The following is a 15,156-nucleotide window of genomic DNA, read 5'->3' as shown; positions in this document are numbered from 1 at the left end:
ATATTTGTTGATAATTCATTATTGAAGGTAAAAATGTTATCTAGAGATCACAATTGAGAGACCAATGATGAGAGCAAACAGTGGCATGAATGGCCTGCCATAGTTAAGTCCAACTTAAAGTCGATCTAAGTCTTTGTAAAACACTCCCCTGGTGTGTTTTGTATCTAGGGCCTGTGTTTGGGTAAATAATTACCATTACAGACAAATACAAGTTCTTACACTACACCAAAGTTGATAAATACAAATCTACCCTCCATGCAAGAGCCTTCATTAGTACAGGGAGGCTGCACACCAAGTGGAACATCCACGCCACAGGTACACACATGGGAAATTAACATTCTTTGCAAAATAATTCACTGGTCCTCTATCTTCCAATCATTTCTCCATTTGACTATTCCTTCCTAAGAAATGTTCAATGTCTTTTTGTTTGATGAAGTACAATAGCAAAAGCACACTGGTAGGAATTTCTTTAATGCTTTAGCGACTCAGGTAAGGCAAGAGTAATGTTATGATCGATTGTTTCAAACATGGCAGAGTATATACAATAGCTGCGCTATACAAATAGACCTATTGTTAATATCTTTATAAAATACAAATCCACACATTTGTTCATTAAATTAACAATTCAATTACTACTTTGATATTAGCAATTATTTAGGTGAAACTAGAATTATAGTTCACCCTTTCTACCACATTAACTTGAAATTTGATATCTTTAAAATATACATTATATTTCCCTCTCATTTAACAATTGTTCAAAAACATGTCACAATCATTTCATACATATACCATTACCTTTACCTTTATACAATTGATGTCTGGATCAAAACATGGATAATTTTAGATGTCTATTATTTACTGAGCTCACGCATGAATTGATTTAAGATGGATTTGTGAAACAATCATAAACTGCCAGATGTAGGATGAGGCAGAAGCATACTAAATATATCTTCATTTCCATCGGCACATGGTGTAATGTAGCATGCAAACATCTTTATTCAACACAATACCGTGTGACTCAAAAAAAAGTTTACACCTAGAAAATTGCTTAATTATTTTAAAAAAATCATCTATGAACAGTAAATCATTATAAGTCGTATGAAAGAGTGTTTTTATTCCAAATCACTTGGTATCATTTTTGTGTGGTATGTGTGGTAATACCAAAATCGCAATTGTTTTATTCAAACACCACATAAGCAACTTTGGCGCAAGTCGATTTTTGCTCTCTTGCAAACAATGCCTCTTGTTCATACAAGCGTGAACACATACCACACAAAAATGATATTAAATAATTTGGGATACAACACTCTTTCAAAGGATATATACTAATTTACTGTTCATATATGATTCATTAAATAATTAGTAATTTTTCAGGTGTAAACTTTTTTTTTGACTCACACTGTACATCAACCCAAAGAATGAGACACATTTCCTAAGACACTTAAGATGGCAGCGCTCCAGTCACAATCTATCAAATCATCCATGTTTTTCTTCTGTCAAAATATCTTCCCTTTCCTCCCCAGTCAATTTCACCATCTCCGTAAATGGCACATTGGATGGGGTTGCCTAGGTAACCTAAAACAGATTCCTCGTAGGCAGACAAGAGGAAAGAAGTAATCTAATGATGAATGCTTCCTGCATTTTCCTTTTATTTGGGGATGAGGTTGTATCTCTTGGGAGCTTCTAGTTCCTATGTAATGGCCCATAAAGTCTCACTATGCTCTATTCTCCTATCCTGAATGAGAGAGATGTTCTGCACAAGGATGCTATTTCTACCAAAACCCTTACTCTAGGGCAATTCCACGGTAACGGAAGGACACTCAGACAAGATTTTTGAACTTCAGGTTCATACTAAAAGAACTGTTTTATTAGTATAAGATGTGAAACAGTACAGATATAATACCTATATAAGTGCCTTTAATTCTCCCAAAAAAAATTGTCATTATAGTTAAGTAGTTTAAGAATGTGCATATTAATTAGCTCGGTAACGGAAGGACATAAAAATGGACATGGTTTTTCCAGTTAATTAGTGTTTATCCAAACTTTGTGAAGTTGATGAAGCTTTCCACTTGACTGAAACACATTTTGTTCCCCATAGTTTAATACATACTAATAAAACATTTCTTTTAGTATGAACCTGAAGTTCAAAAATCTTGTCTGAGTGTCCTTCCGTTACCGTGGAATTGCCCTCTAGTGTAAGGGGGAAAAATCACTGAAAATCACTATAATTACTCAAATCAATCAAAATCACTCAAATCACATAACACAAAAAAAACATTCAACAGAGCGACAAACATGTACAGTAGGCCAACTTCATAATGCACTAGAAGTAGAAGTCCATGACAACAAGATCGGTATAAAAATATGCAAACTTTCACAAGAAAATGAACAAAATGCACAAGACAAGATTTTAAAGTAAGGTTTGATACTTATAGAGGAAATTTTAAGCTATGAAACAATACAAACTTCATCACAAGTGATTCATTCTAAAAAGTTTTTACTTAAATTTTCTGTCGATTTTAGAAACTTTTATACAAGCACAATAATGAATACATGATGACATTTGGCTCTTTGCACTCATTAAATTGAATGACAAAAAACAAGGGGGTGCTCACCATATTCACAAGAAGGGCCAAAGAAGCCCCATAGACAGGCACATGCTGTGGGACAAGCTGGCATGCCGGAGCAATGTGGTGCATAGCGGCAGGTACCCCCGTTCATACAAGCTGGACTACACATTGGGTTTCTGGGTACTGGACATGATGTGTTCAGACAATCAAACAATTAACATGCAAACATGCCAGTAGATTATGAATAGCTCATGAAACTACATAACAACAAATGGTTCGAATGAAAAAAAGCATGAAAATGTGAATTACATGAAGGGGGCTTTTATGTTACTTTTATAAACAAATGTAAAATCCTCAAATCAATTCCGCATTTCTGATCAATGAAAAATTAGGAATGATATCAATATGATGGATTTAAATTTGCCCAAAGTATCAATAAAAGAACCCTGTTAAAATGATAACAGATGACTGGGATATGATAAAAACTGACAAGTGATATGACAACAGGTGTGTTTAGACTGTAGTGAAATAGGATGATAAAACGATGAAAACAATCTGAAATACAATGAGTGAGCATAACTATGTACATGTACTGTGTATGAGAATGAATGAAAACATTGAACTTGTCATGAATACAAACAAGTATGTGTGAAAATTAATGAATGAAACTATTTGAAAGCAAAGCTGATTGTTGGGTTTATTAAGATAATGAAGAATAAAACTAAACATCTAACTCTAAAATATTTTTATTTAGGCTACATTCATAAACTATCAAAAATATCAATGATAATAACTCAGATAGTCAAAGTAGAGGATCTCTTATCCACAAAAGCTAACAAGGAAATATGAATAGGTTCATCTTGCAACACAAATGTAAGCTATTGAAGTATAATATTACAAAATAGGTGCAACAAAAAAGTAACTTAAAGTTTACTAGTCACTCAACAAATAATTTGTGTACAACTAGAAAGTATACAACCAAAGAGAACATGAGTCAGAAAAATATAACCTTTCTTTCTCTAAAGTTCATGCATGACTGCTAGATCACTAAAAAATGAAGAGTCCACTATATTAATATGGATCAAAACCAAAGTATTGATTAGTATGGAGTAATACATGTAAAAGACCGAATGAATTTGAATTCATGAATTCATGTAAATTTCAAGTATACAAGATAAAGTTCATAGTAAAAACAGCAATTGCTTTCATGAAATGAATACGGGAGAATCTTTCTAATTCAAAAATGTATATGTCGACACCTACATTGTTATTTCAAAATATTCTCAGTTGCCCTGGAAACTTATTTTTAAAATGACGAAAATAGGTCCAACAGCTAATCACATTAGAAATGCATGGAAATACATGTATTTGTTTCTTTCATTCTCAAACATCTTTATTCTTGGTTACTCCCATTTTTATTTGTTTGTTTCTCATCTCAGCATAATATTGCAATTCTTATTCAAGTTAAGGAAGATCAATACTTTCACTTCTCCAGCTATTAATGCACAGTACTTTGACATCTATATGATATTCATTATTGGTTAACTAACATTACATGTCTATACTTGAATAATGTACATAAGATAGCATTATGGTCAACAATGGAAAGTGCTGCGCATCTACAAGAAACAGGTACTGACACATAGATTCTTCTATGATATCTAAATATTTCTACCCCATCTCCTAATCACATATCGAGGGTTCAGTGACACAAAGACGTAACTCCATTTTGGTCATTTTGAGAAAAAGTGGTTTATGTGTCACTGAGCACTTGGGCCTTAAGGAGTTAAGTCTATCACTAGCCATTGACTTCAATGTGGCGTTGGGTGGAGTTAAGTCTTTGTGTTTACTGGATAGCCCACATTTTTCTGAACATTTTGATATCAAATACTGATTTTGGCAAAATATGGAGTTACGTCTTTGTGTCACTGACCCCTCGATATGTGATATCTACAGGTGAGTGCAATCAGACTCTAAAATACAGACAAAAGATGTAATGCTGGTCCAGTGCTGCAGCAAGCATGCAAGCAAGCAAGAGGCGCAGCCCCAATCCTACCTTCAAAACAGGTATGTCCGTCTGGACTAAGGGTGTAGCCTGGTGGACAGGTGCAGTAGTACCCCCCTGGGGTATTGACACAGGCGTGGCTACACTTTGGTTCTGGTCCGGCAGGGCAGCGGGGGTCACGGCAGGGCATGGTGGTACCTGCGTTGGCCACGTTACACTCATTCAGATCTACAGAAATGAGGATAAAAATAGTTATAAAATACATGTACCTTTCATCCCGAAGGCTACATATCTATGGATAAGGTATTTTAAAGACCATTTTCTTTCTTGCTAAGAAACTGGCAGTAATTCTTATATGTGTAGTCAAATAGGATAAGACTGAATTTTGTTTAGGATAGCATAAAATGAGAAAACAATATCATTTGATGTAATACATGATCATATTCAATGAGGAAGGGATGAGTATAGAAAACCTCTGTACTCCTGTATTCTGTGGAACCTGCATCTGAATACTTGAACTAATTGGCTGTTTGTACTCTCTTGAGGGGGAGCATTCTAGAGCAAAAGCCGTGCATGAGCAAAGGTTCTCCCCCACCCCCTCCCATCCCTTGATTCTGCTAAGGAAGGAAAACTAATCCAGCGTTTTGAGAGCAGAAAGACCTGTACAGAGAGAAAGAGAACTGCCTCACAAATAATTTGAGAACCATGGTCTAGACTCTAGATCATGCCTGACTAAGGACTGCCTGAATATTTCCCCTCCATTAAATTTACCTTGGCATTGGCCGAACTTATGGTTGAGCCTCTCACCCCAGGGGCAGTTATCACAGGTGGTACAATCGGGACCAGAATATTACTCTATTGAATTTACCTTGACACTGGCCGGACTCATGGTTGAGTCTCTCGCCCCTGGGGCAGTTATCACAGGTGGTGCAGTCGGGCCCTGGGGTGCATTGCCTCTGGTCTACATGGAGGAGGTACCCATCCTGACAGGAGCATGCGTAGCTACCAAGGGTGTTACGACAGTTGTGCTGGCAGCCTCCCTGGACGGGCATGGCACACTCATCAACATCTGCAGGAGAAGTGCAATATATTGATATTGGATATTTATAATTACTTCATAGCCAGCCTACATATACTTGACTGATCTCTTTTGTTGTGTGAATAACTTTTGTTTTTAAGTGGCCCAAACATTGTGGAGCGGTGTGTGCAGCGCTTTGTAACCACAAGGAAAAGGCGCTATATCAAATATCTCTTGGATTGGAATTATTTCTTCACAATGTGGAAATATGCTTCCCACCAGCATTACAATAATAAAAAAACATGCACACAAAAATAGCAAACGATTTAAAAACAGAAAAAAATCTTGTCCTTTCTGATAAGGTGATTAAAAATATCTCTCCATGCTTTTAACAGGCGATTCAATATAATCATCATTGATTGTGTGAGTGTGAATGGTCTAACAACTGTCAATGGTCTAACAAATAGGCTGATTTCATCAAAATCTAAGGACTTCCACGATATGAAACTTTTGTGAATTGTTAACAATGGCCATATTCACAGAAAAAAGATTATGCCAAAAGCTAATATTCAGTTTTGTGATTTCATTATTTTGTGGCACAAAACTTTTCCAAATCTACAACATTGACAAAATTCACGAAAGTTTGATGCAAAGTTTTTGGCAGTTTTTACCAGACACAGTATAAAGAGACATGCACTTTTTATTTTCTCATTTTAAAGTTATATTAGTTTTCATTAATTAATCATGTAATACTATTAAAAAATCCATTGTAAAATCATGAGCTGTAATCATCTTTATCAACTTTGATGTCTTCTCTTTACATTCAAACCACAAGCAAACTCTCAAAAATTTAAAATAAGAAAAGAAAAGATATAGAGAGTAAGAGAGAAAGTAGGGGGGAGAGAGAGAGAGAGGGGGGATAAGAAGAGGTAGAGATAGACGAACCATGATCCCCTCTTCACAGTGCCTTCCACTATCATTAAAAAAGTGCTAAAGAAAGAGAGAGTTCATAAGAGAGAAAGATCATAAGAGAAAGAGAACAGGAGAGAAGAGAAAGAAAGACAGAGAGAAGGGAAGAGTAGGATAAGAGGGAGATAGACAAACCATGATCCCCTTTTTACAGTACCTTCCACTATCATTGACAAGGTGTTGAAGAAGGAGAGAGAGAGCATAAGAGAAAGGGAACAGGAGAGAAATGAGAGAAAGACAGAGAGAAGGGGAGAGAGTTGGGCCTTGTTCATACCTTCATAGTGCCTTCCATTACCCCCATTGAGAAGGTGTTAAAGAAAGAGAGAGGGCATAAGAGAAAGAGAACAGGAGAGTAAAGAGAGAAAGATAGAGAGAAGGGAGAGAGGGGCCTTGTTCATACCATTACAGTGCCATCCATTACCTTTCAGATGGTGTTACAGATTAAAAGAAAGAGAGAGAGCATAGGAGAAAGAGAACAGGAGAGTAGAGCAAGAAAGACAAAGAGAAGGGGAGAAAGATGGGCCTTGTTCATACCGTCACAAGAAGAAATAGAGATAGCATAAGAGAAAGAGAACAGGAGAGAAGAGACAGAAAGACAGAGAGAAGGGGAGAGAAAGACAAAGAGAACGAAAGAGAGATGGGCCTTGTTCATACCTTCACAATGCCTTCCATTGTTATGTAATCTCATGCCCGAAGGACATTGACATCTAAAACCATCAGGTGTGTTGATGCAATTGTGTGAACACACTCCGTCTGTACATTCCCTGGGTGCTGCTTATCAGAAAGATCAAACATTATCAACAAAATATCAGGAAAAGACCAAAGATGATATTCTTTACAAATGCTCAAATAGATTTCATATAAAAAATTTATGCAAAACAAGATTGATAAACATGCAGTAGCCTTGCGAGTGCACCATGTTAGAGCGAGGGAAGATTGAGAAATCCTAAAAAGGACTCTCGTTAATCTTTCTTGAGGGTTTGTAGTCCTGAAAAGGACTGTTTGGTATAGTCTTGAAAAAGACTGTTAGTTATCTTTCTTAGCTTATAGTTCTAAGGAGAACTATAGCGCTTGGAGAGGAGGAGTGGCGGGATCGGCTCAACGTTTCAAACAGGTTGACTATCCGTCGTCATAAACATGATAGCATAAATCCATTTAAAAATGTTAAAATTTGAATTGTTCAACACATGCACACTAATCATTAAAATTTTAACATTCAAACAAAGCAGTGCATTCAAAATGTGTAAATCTGGATGAGAAAGCTGATTATACTTTCATTATACCAATGTTATATATACATCTTTTTTTCTTCTTTTTTTTTGGGGGGGGAGGGATGCGTAAAAGTATTTTTAAAGTCTTGCAAGTTGTAATGTGTGATTAGATACGACATGTTAAATTTGAGCTGTTTAACATATTTACACTAATCCTTAAACTGTTAATATTTAAACAAAGCAGTGCATTCAAAAATTTGGAAATCTGTTTGATAAAACTGATCATACTTTCATTTTACCAATGTTATTTATACATTTTTTATTTATTTTTTAACATTTTACTTCTATTTCTTTTTTCTTTTCTTTTTTTGGAGGGGGGGGGGGGGGATATGACACGAAATATTCTTGCAAGTTGTAATATGATTAGATACAAAAACACGACTTACCCTGGCAGTCAGCGTATCCCAGTCCCTCATAACCTGGTGGACAGGTGCATCTGAAGCTACCAGCCGTGTTCTCACATCCAAACTGACATCCATGGTCCTGGAGACATTCATTTACATCTACAAAGATTTGAAACATTAGTTAAGCCGGGACTAAGTCCAGACTAAACGAGAATTTTAGTTCACACTTCAATTGAATGCTAGGTTTCATCTTCCTCCTTCAATATTCATGACAAAGATAATCTACCAAAGCCTTTGTTGAAATTCAGTTCATACTCATATTGTCATTTTCTTCCCATTTCATTGCAAAATTATTTTTGTGGACACTTTACATTGAAGGATTAAAATGATCTGTACAGGGTGAATAAGTTGACAACAGGCACTCCATAAAAGTGTGGACTAACTTAGTACGCGCTAACTTAGTACGCGCTTCCGGAATACCACCCAATATGGTCAAACCTGCTACAAAGCACCTGTATAGAAAGACCACCTGTCTATAGAGACCGCATTGTTTGTTTCCCTTGAGCAGAGTTTCCTATTGAAACCTGTATGAATGATAGCTGTAGTTAAAGACCGCCTGCTCTTAAAGACATTTTCTTGTCTCCTCGAGCAGTCTTCATATACAGGTTTCACTGTAGATTGGTTATGACTGGGTGAATTTGAAAGGTACTAGGCAACTGTTTGAAGTGAAAAATGAATGTGGTGAATTTGTGTACACATTTCTTCTCTGCTTGTGAAAGGATATAACAAAAAGTTTCAATCAAAAATTGATCATTTTGTAAGTTAAAAGAAAAATTTCCCTTCCTTGCACTTCTTTTATTTATGCGTATTACATAAATATAATTGGGAGAAAACACCGTTATATCCTCTTTGTTTGGTATTCATAGTTAAAGGTAATACAAAGTTTTGGTATGTGGTCATGAATTTGGTTCAAATGAACATATTGGAAGCATATGCGATCCTATAATATTCAGTGATCGTTGTCGCGGTTGAAATCGAGTCTAAAGTTATGAAATTGTAAATAATAAACTTTTTATGTTGTATAGCTCCCTCTCAAGGTCAATATATTAATTAAGCTATAAAACAATGTTTCTTGACTAAAATCGACCGATTAGCTATTTCCGTTTGGGAATTATATATCACAACTACATATTCTGAGATTTTCATGGTCGCAGCTACCATTGTACAGCCGTAGGCGCTATTTGAAATTTATCAAAATTTACCGGGAGCACCGGTAAATTTTTATATTCAATTTTTCTCGAAAGCAGAAGTGTTTTAGGGGCTAAATTTTCTAGTGCTTCTAATACATCCACAGGGGTATCCAATTATATTAAATTTGTAAAGAATCATTATCCAGTCAATTTCAAAATTTCCGAAACTTTGTATTACCTTTAAGCCAGCAATAACAAATAAACTGATTTTTCAGCATATCATCCACAGGGGTATCCAATTATATTAAATTTGTAAAGAATCATTATCCAGTCAATTTCAAAATTTCCCGAAACTTTGTATTACCTTTAAGCCAGCAATAACAAATAAACTGATTTTTCAGCATATCACTTTATTACATCTTAAGTTGCACCAATCACACAGCACAGGGTATATGTGGGATTATGTGGAACAAACTACGAATGTCAGCAGTGAATGCACCAACCATTCAAAGCTTCAAATCAGAGGTGGATACCTATCTTTCGACACAGCTCAACAAGTTTAGTTATAGGCCCAGTAGGTGATAATCCTGTTGAGTCTTCCCACAGATCCAGCTATGGACCTATCCTATTAAGGAATAAAATCTTTGCAGGGTGTATTGATGAGATATGGGAGGGCATTACAAGACATTGTCTTACTAAGGACCCAGAGAAGACAGTTGAATACAGGTGAATATGTCACTAAATATATTACAGTATGCATGCAGTGTTCAAAACTGGTTTCAAAGTGATGATAGAGAGAGAGACTCACCAGCACACATCCTTCCATCAAGACCAAGATCATATCCAGGGGGACATAGACACCGGTAGGATCCCTTGGTATTGATGCACTGGTAGTGGCACAGACCCCTCTCAAGGGAGCATTCATTAATGTCTGCAAGAAGAGAGTTAAAACAAGAGATAATCAGAACAGACACCGATAGCATCTCTTGGTATTGATGCACTGGTAGTGGCATAGATCCCTCTCAAGGGAGCATTCATTAATGTCTGCAAGAAGAGAGTTAAAACAGGAGATAGTCATTTCAATTCAATTCAATTCAATTCAATTTATTTATGTTTCCAACAAAACATTACAAATAAATTATAAACATTTACAACAAATGTAGAAATACATATTGGAATCAGAGGGGTCCACTAAAAAGCAATGCTTGTACAAGTGTGAACACCTCAAATGATACGTAAGAACACATTCGCTCATCTTTTACAACAATAATTAGGAATCCCGCGAGGCAAAACAGAGAAGACAGTCTAATTTGGAAACAGAGGAGTTTAGGTTTCATGCCATTAGTTTGAAGGCCCAAAATTACGAAACACTCCTTCGCAGCAATAATTAGGAATCCCTCACAACAAAAAGAGAAGATAGCCTAAGTTGTACCCTTTTTACACATAATTGTATTGATTTCAAAGAAAAATCACATGAATTATTATTATATCTCAAAATTAATTTTATGTTTTTTAACGTAATTAACAATTTTGTCCATCTTTTCTTACCAATACAGTTCTGTCCATTGCTGTGAATCTCGAATCCCTCAGGACAGCGGCATCTGTAAGAGCCTGCTACCTCGTCACAACCAAACTCACAAACAGCACCATACCTCTCGCAAGCATTCATACCTGCAGGATGAAGAAAATAGACATTCACGATACTTCAATTATTTTCAATTCTACTCCTATTAACTATAATTTTCAAGGAGTCTGATAAAAAAACAAAAATAATGTAGTAGCATTGCACTAATAGCTAAACTGAAATGTATCATCACACAAGTAAAATAACGGTACTGCTAATGAAATCATGTGCACCGTTTTCCATGATAATAATTGATACATGATTAAACGATACAAACCTTTCTTAATTAAAAAAAATGCTTTTAATTGAAACAAAGGAAAATTAATTGAGTGATTGGACAATTGATTATTAAACTGACTCACTGACTAAATGATACAGATAAATTGGTTTGATGGTTCTTGGACTGAATGGATGATTTGATGAATGACTAACATTTTTTTATCAATAAATGGATCAATCCATTGACAAATCTAAACAATTATTACTTCCATTTGTTTATGTTTTTACAAATGGTGGGCCCACAATCATAGTACACTAAGAATCCTATTGATTAGCTGACTGGATTATCAACTATGCGATGCAGACATCATTGAACATGACCTAGAGTCTGATCTTAGTTTATAGCTTTACAAGTGGTGGGCCTGCAGTTATGGTACAGAAAGTACCCTATAGATCAATATACTGCATTATTAACTATGTGATACAGAATTAATTGAGCATGTCTTGGGTCTGATCTTAGTCTATATTTCTACAAATGGTTGGCCTATCATTATAGGTCAGTAAGGACCATATGGATTATAACCTGACTGTATTATGGACTTTGTGATGCTGACTTACTTGAGCATGTCCTAGTGTCTGATCTGAGTGAGTACCCTGTCCTGCAAGTACAGAAGTAGCTTCCTTCTGTGTTCATACACAGGTGCTGGCATCCACCATTAGCTGTTCTGCATTCGTTCAAATCTGAGAACAATAACACGGATAATAATTACAATTATAACTTTATTAAAACAGATTATTTTGCTAATGGATGCCATGTCCATATCAAATTCAACCATGGATTAGGTGAGCATCCTTGTAAATTGCTCACAATAGGTCAAGGGTTTAAATTCCCATCATGTTTATTTAAGAAAAGTGGTACATTTTACTTTTTAACACTGATCTGAATTCAAAATGGCTACTGTGATTACAATTAAAAATTAAAATTGTTGTCTGAAGTATGTATGGAATCGGGTACAACTTGCTTTATCAGCTTTTATTTCTCATAAATGTGCAGAACATGAGTAACAATCTTATTCTAATTAAAAATTAAAATCGTATTCTGGAGAATTTATGGGAAATGGTAAAACTTGCTTTATCAGCTTTTATTTCTCATGAATGTGCAAAATATGAGTATTGTAAGTGTATTGATTAAAGGTTAGAATAGGAATCGAAGGCTAATGGGGTGCAGGCTAGACTTACCAACGCATCTTCCAGCAATACTGGAGTACCCCTTAGCACAGTTACAGTGATAGGAGCCAATGGTGTTAATACACTTTCCTGTGCACCCATGGGGTTGACTGGCACACTCATCGATATCTGTGGAGGGGAAATAGTTCATTTGAAACAGCTTGTAAATGTAAATGACCTGTACGTGCCCATTAATCACCCTATTGTTGTTTCTATTGTCTGCCCTAACAGGTGCATGATTATATCATTGCTGTTAATGACAGCATTAGCATTACACATACATGTAGCACCTGCATTTTGACACCAAAAATGATGTTCGCTTACATCATGTCATTTTCTTCTGCATTTCAAAACCTAGTATACGCTACAATATTAAACTAGCATTGGTGATCCTAGTTGAATAGCACCAAACACTACCACTATCACAAGCATTATAACACCAAAACCTACATTGTTCAATGTTTCAAAATCACGTCTGAACTGAAATTTTAAGTACCATTGGTGCGGTTGATAACATCAAACTTATACCAAAACCAGAACTAAAATCTGGAAGTGATGCTATCTTTCTGTATATTATAACACCTTCACTAACACCAATTTCAATAATACAAATTATCGGCAACATAGTACCAGTTTTTTTTCTTCATTTTCAAAGTCCTATTCTGCCCTGAAATGTTAAGCTAACTTTGGTGTTGATGTTAAAACGACACCAACACTAATCCCCAAAGTCACACTATCTTCCTACAATTAAAATCATTGTCTACACAGATATGTTTAGCTTACTTTGGTGTTGATGGTAACATAACGCCAGAACTAACACCAAAACTAACCCCCACAAGTCACTCTACCTTCCATTTAAAATCCTTGTCTAAACTGAAATGTTTAGCTAACTTTGGTGTTGATGCTAACACAACACCTGAACTAACACCGGAACTTACCTCCACAAGTCATGCCATCTTCCTGGAGCTCGAACCCTTGTCTACACTGACAGGTGTAACTGCCATGGGTGTTAAGACACCTGTGATGGCAAACACTGGGTCCTCCACTCTGCCTGCACTCATCAATATCTGCAACAAAAAAGGTCAGAAAAATGATAATTCTATCAAAAATATCAAAAAGTACATCTTCCATACAACTAAATCTCCACATCTCCAAATATACATAAAATAATTAGAGAAATATAATTGGTATATTCACTGATGTAAGAGGCTCTGGTTGTTACTACATGTATGGTACCTAAAGAGACAAACACAACACTATTTTCTGAAGGGCGAAACCATGCAGAGGCATGGTACTTTAATGTTGCTGATAATAAAATGTAACTTATAGATAATATTACCCTCGTCATCGGATTCATTCATATGTACAGTGTGCAGTTTCCATACTTTATGGTCACCATGAGGGCATATGGCAATTATAAACACAAAGGCTTTGTCATCCTACCAGGTCCCCATTTTTCTCCTGGGTATCGAGTGGCAAATGTACATTCATGCCTTGCCAAAAGATACTGTCATATCGTCGTGTTTCAACTTTCATCGATTTCTAATATCTTCATTGCTTCTTGTTTTCTTCTTGTTTTCTTCTTCATTTTACTCTCTACTCTATCCTCAAGCTCATAGATTCAATTTCTTTTTTTCCATCTTCCACTTGACCCTCCCCCGAACTTTGTTTGCCCCACCGTGACTTACCGATACAAGATCTTCCGTTCATATGGAGTCTGAATCCTTGTCTGCATGAACACCTGTAGCTGCCGGCTGTGTTCTCACAGCTATGATGACACGGCTGCCATTGGCTCTGTCTACACTCGTCGATATCTGTAATGGTGATGATACAAAACGTGTTAATCTTAACAAGTCCATGTTCTTACTGAATAGTGACGTTGAAGTGTCGTGCAATTCAGATGTAGATAACTACTGGGGCTCCAAATGTGTTTAGATATCACATACCCGTTTGTACAGATCCAAAAGGGCATTAACCTTTGTGTTTAAGTATATGAGTTAACACTTCTGTTACTTTCTTCGCCTCCCTGCCCAGTCGCTTATTTGCTATGCGTGCATTTTTACACAAAACAGTAGGTATCAGGTGAGGGAAAGACTGCTTTGTGCAATAATTGGGCTTTGCAATATTACCCTATTATGTTCTTGATTTGCTCCATGGCAACCTGTTTAACACCAGCATAGATTAATCTTGCAATGGAGATAATTAAAAGTAATCTCAAAGCCTTTGGTATGGATATGTACCTTTTTTGGAAAAGCTTTATTTACAATTGTTATCTTCTTCTTTTTCTTAAAAGAAAAACATGCTGAAACCAGGGAGATCTCCCTGCTCAAACATAGCATACATGTTCATAACTACACTATACACCATGTTTTATAAAAAATGTTATTAATAAAGTTTCTTGGCAACACTAGGTATGATTTTAGATTACAGATTAATCACCAACAAGGCTTACAAGAACATGATTTTAAAAAAATATAAAAAACACAAGTTTCCCTCCATTAAATATTCTTTTAATTCTAACTATTGATATTTAATTTCCTTTCCAGCTATACTTCAGTTTTGATGATAATGAAGATGACGGCTTCTTGTATAGAGCCAATATCTGTCTCAACAGGGCATCATGGCTCTTGCTCTAATAAAATGGTTCTGAGTCAGTACATAGTACAAATGACCCCAAATATCAACAAATCTGTTAAACATCTAGTACCACTCTCTGCAC

At 35.9% G+C, this 15,156-nt stretch overlaps 1 protein-coding gene across 1 annotated transcript in view; it reads right to left on the bottom strand.

Moving 5' to 3' along the window:
* LOC583085 overlaps nucleotides 1–15,156 on the bottom strand; it is a 300,967-nt gene that overhangs the window by 206,591 nt on the left and 79,220 nt on the right. The window contains exons 8-18 of the mRNA XM_030978601.1: nucleotides 14,126–14,251; nucleotides 13,376–13,504; nucleotides 12,450–12,566; nucleotides 11,829–11,951; nucleotides 10,916–11,038; nucleotides 10,176–10,298; nucleotides 8,220–8,336; nucleotides 7,217–7,333; nucleotides 5,444–5,644; nucleotides 4,553–4,803; nucleotides 2,616–2,775 (exon numbers count right to left, since the gene is read on the bottom strand). Of these exons, the coding sequence (XP_030834461.1) occupies nucleotides 2,616–2,775; nucleotides 4,553–4,803; nucleotides 5,444–5,644; nucleotides 7,217–7,333; nucleotides 8,220–8,336; nucleotides 10,176–10,298; nucleotides 10,916–11,038; nucleotides 11,829–11,951; nucleotides 12,450–12,566; nucleotides 13,376–13,504; nucleotides 14,126–14,251 (1,587 nt within the window). The remainder of the gene's footprint in view (nucleotides 1–2,615; nucleotides 2,776–4,552; nucleotides 4,804–5,443; nucleotides 5,645–7,216; nucleotides 7,334–8,219; nucleotides 8,337–10,175; nucleotides 10,299–10,915; nucleotides 11,039–11,828; nucleotides 11,952–12,449; nucleotides 12,567–13,375; nucleotides 13,505–14,125; nucleotides 14,252–15,156) is intronic.

Source organism: Strongylocentrotus purpuratus, unplaced genomic scaffold (genome assembly GCF_000002235.5).
Source record: "Strongylocentrotus purpuratus isolate Spur 01 unplaced genomic scaffold, Spur_5.0 spur5_scaffold_1, whole genome shotgun sequence".
In the NCBI taxonomy this organism is placed as follows: Eukaryota; Metazoa; Echinodermata; class Echinoidea; order Camarodonta; family Strongylocentrotidae; genus Strongylocentrotus; species Strongylocentrotus purpuratus.
Note: the sequence above shows the minus strand (reverse complement) of the source record. Positions and strands in the feature narration are given on the sequence as shown.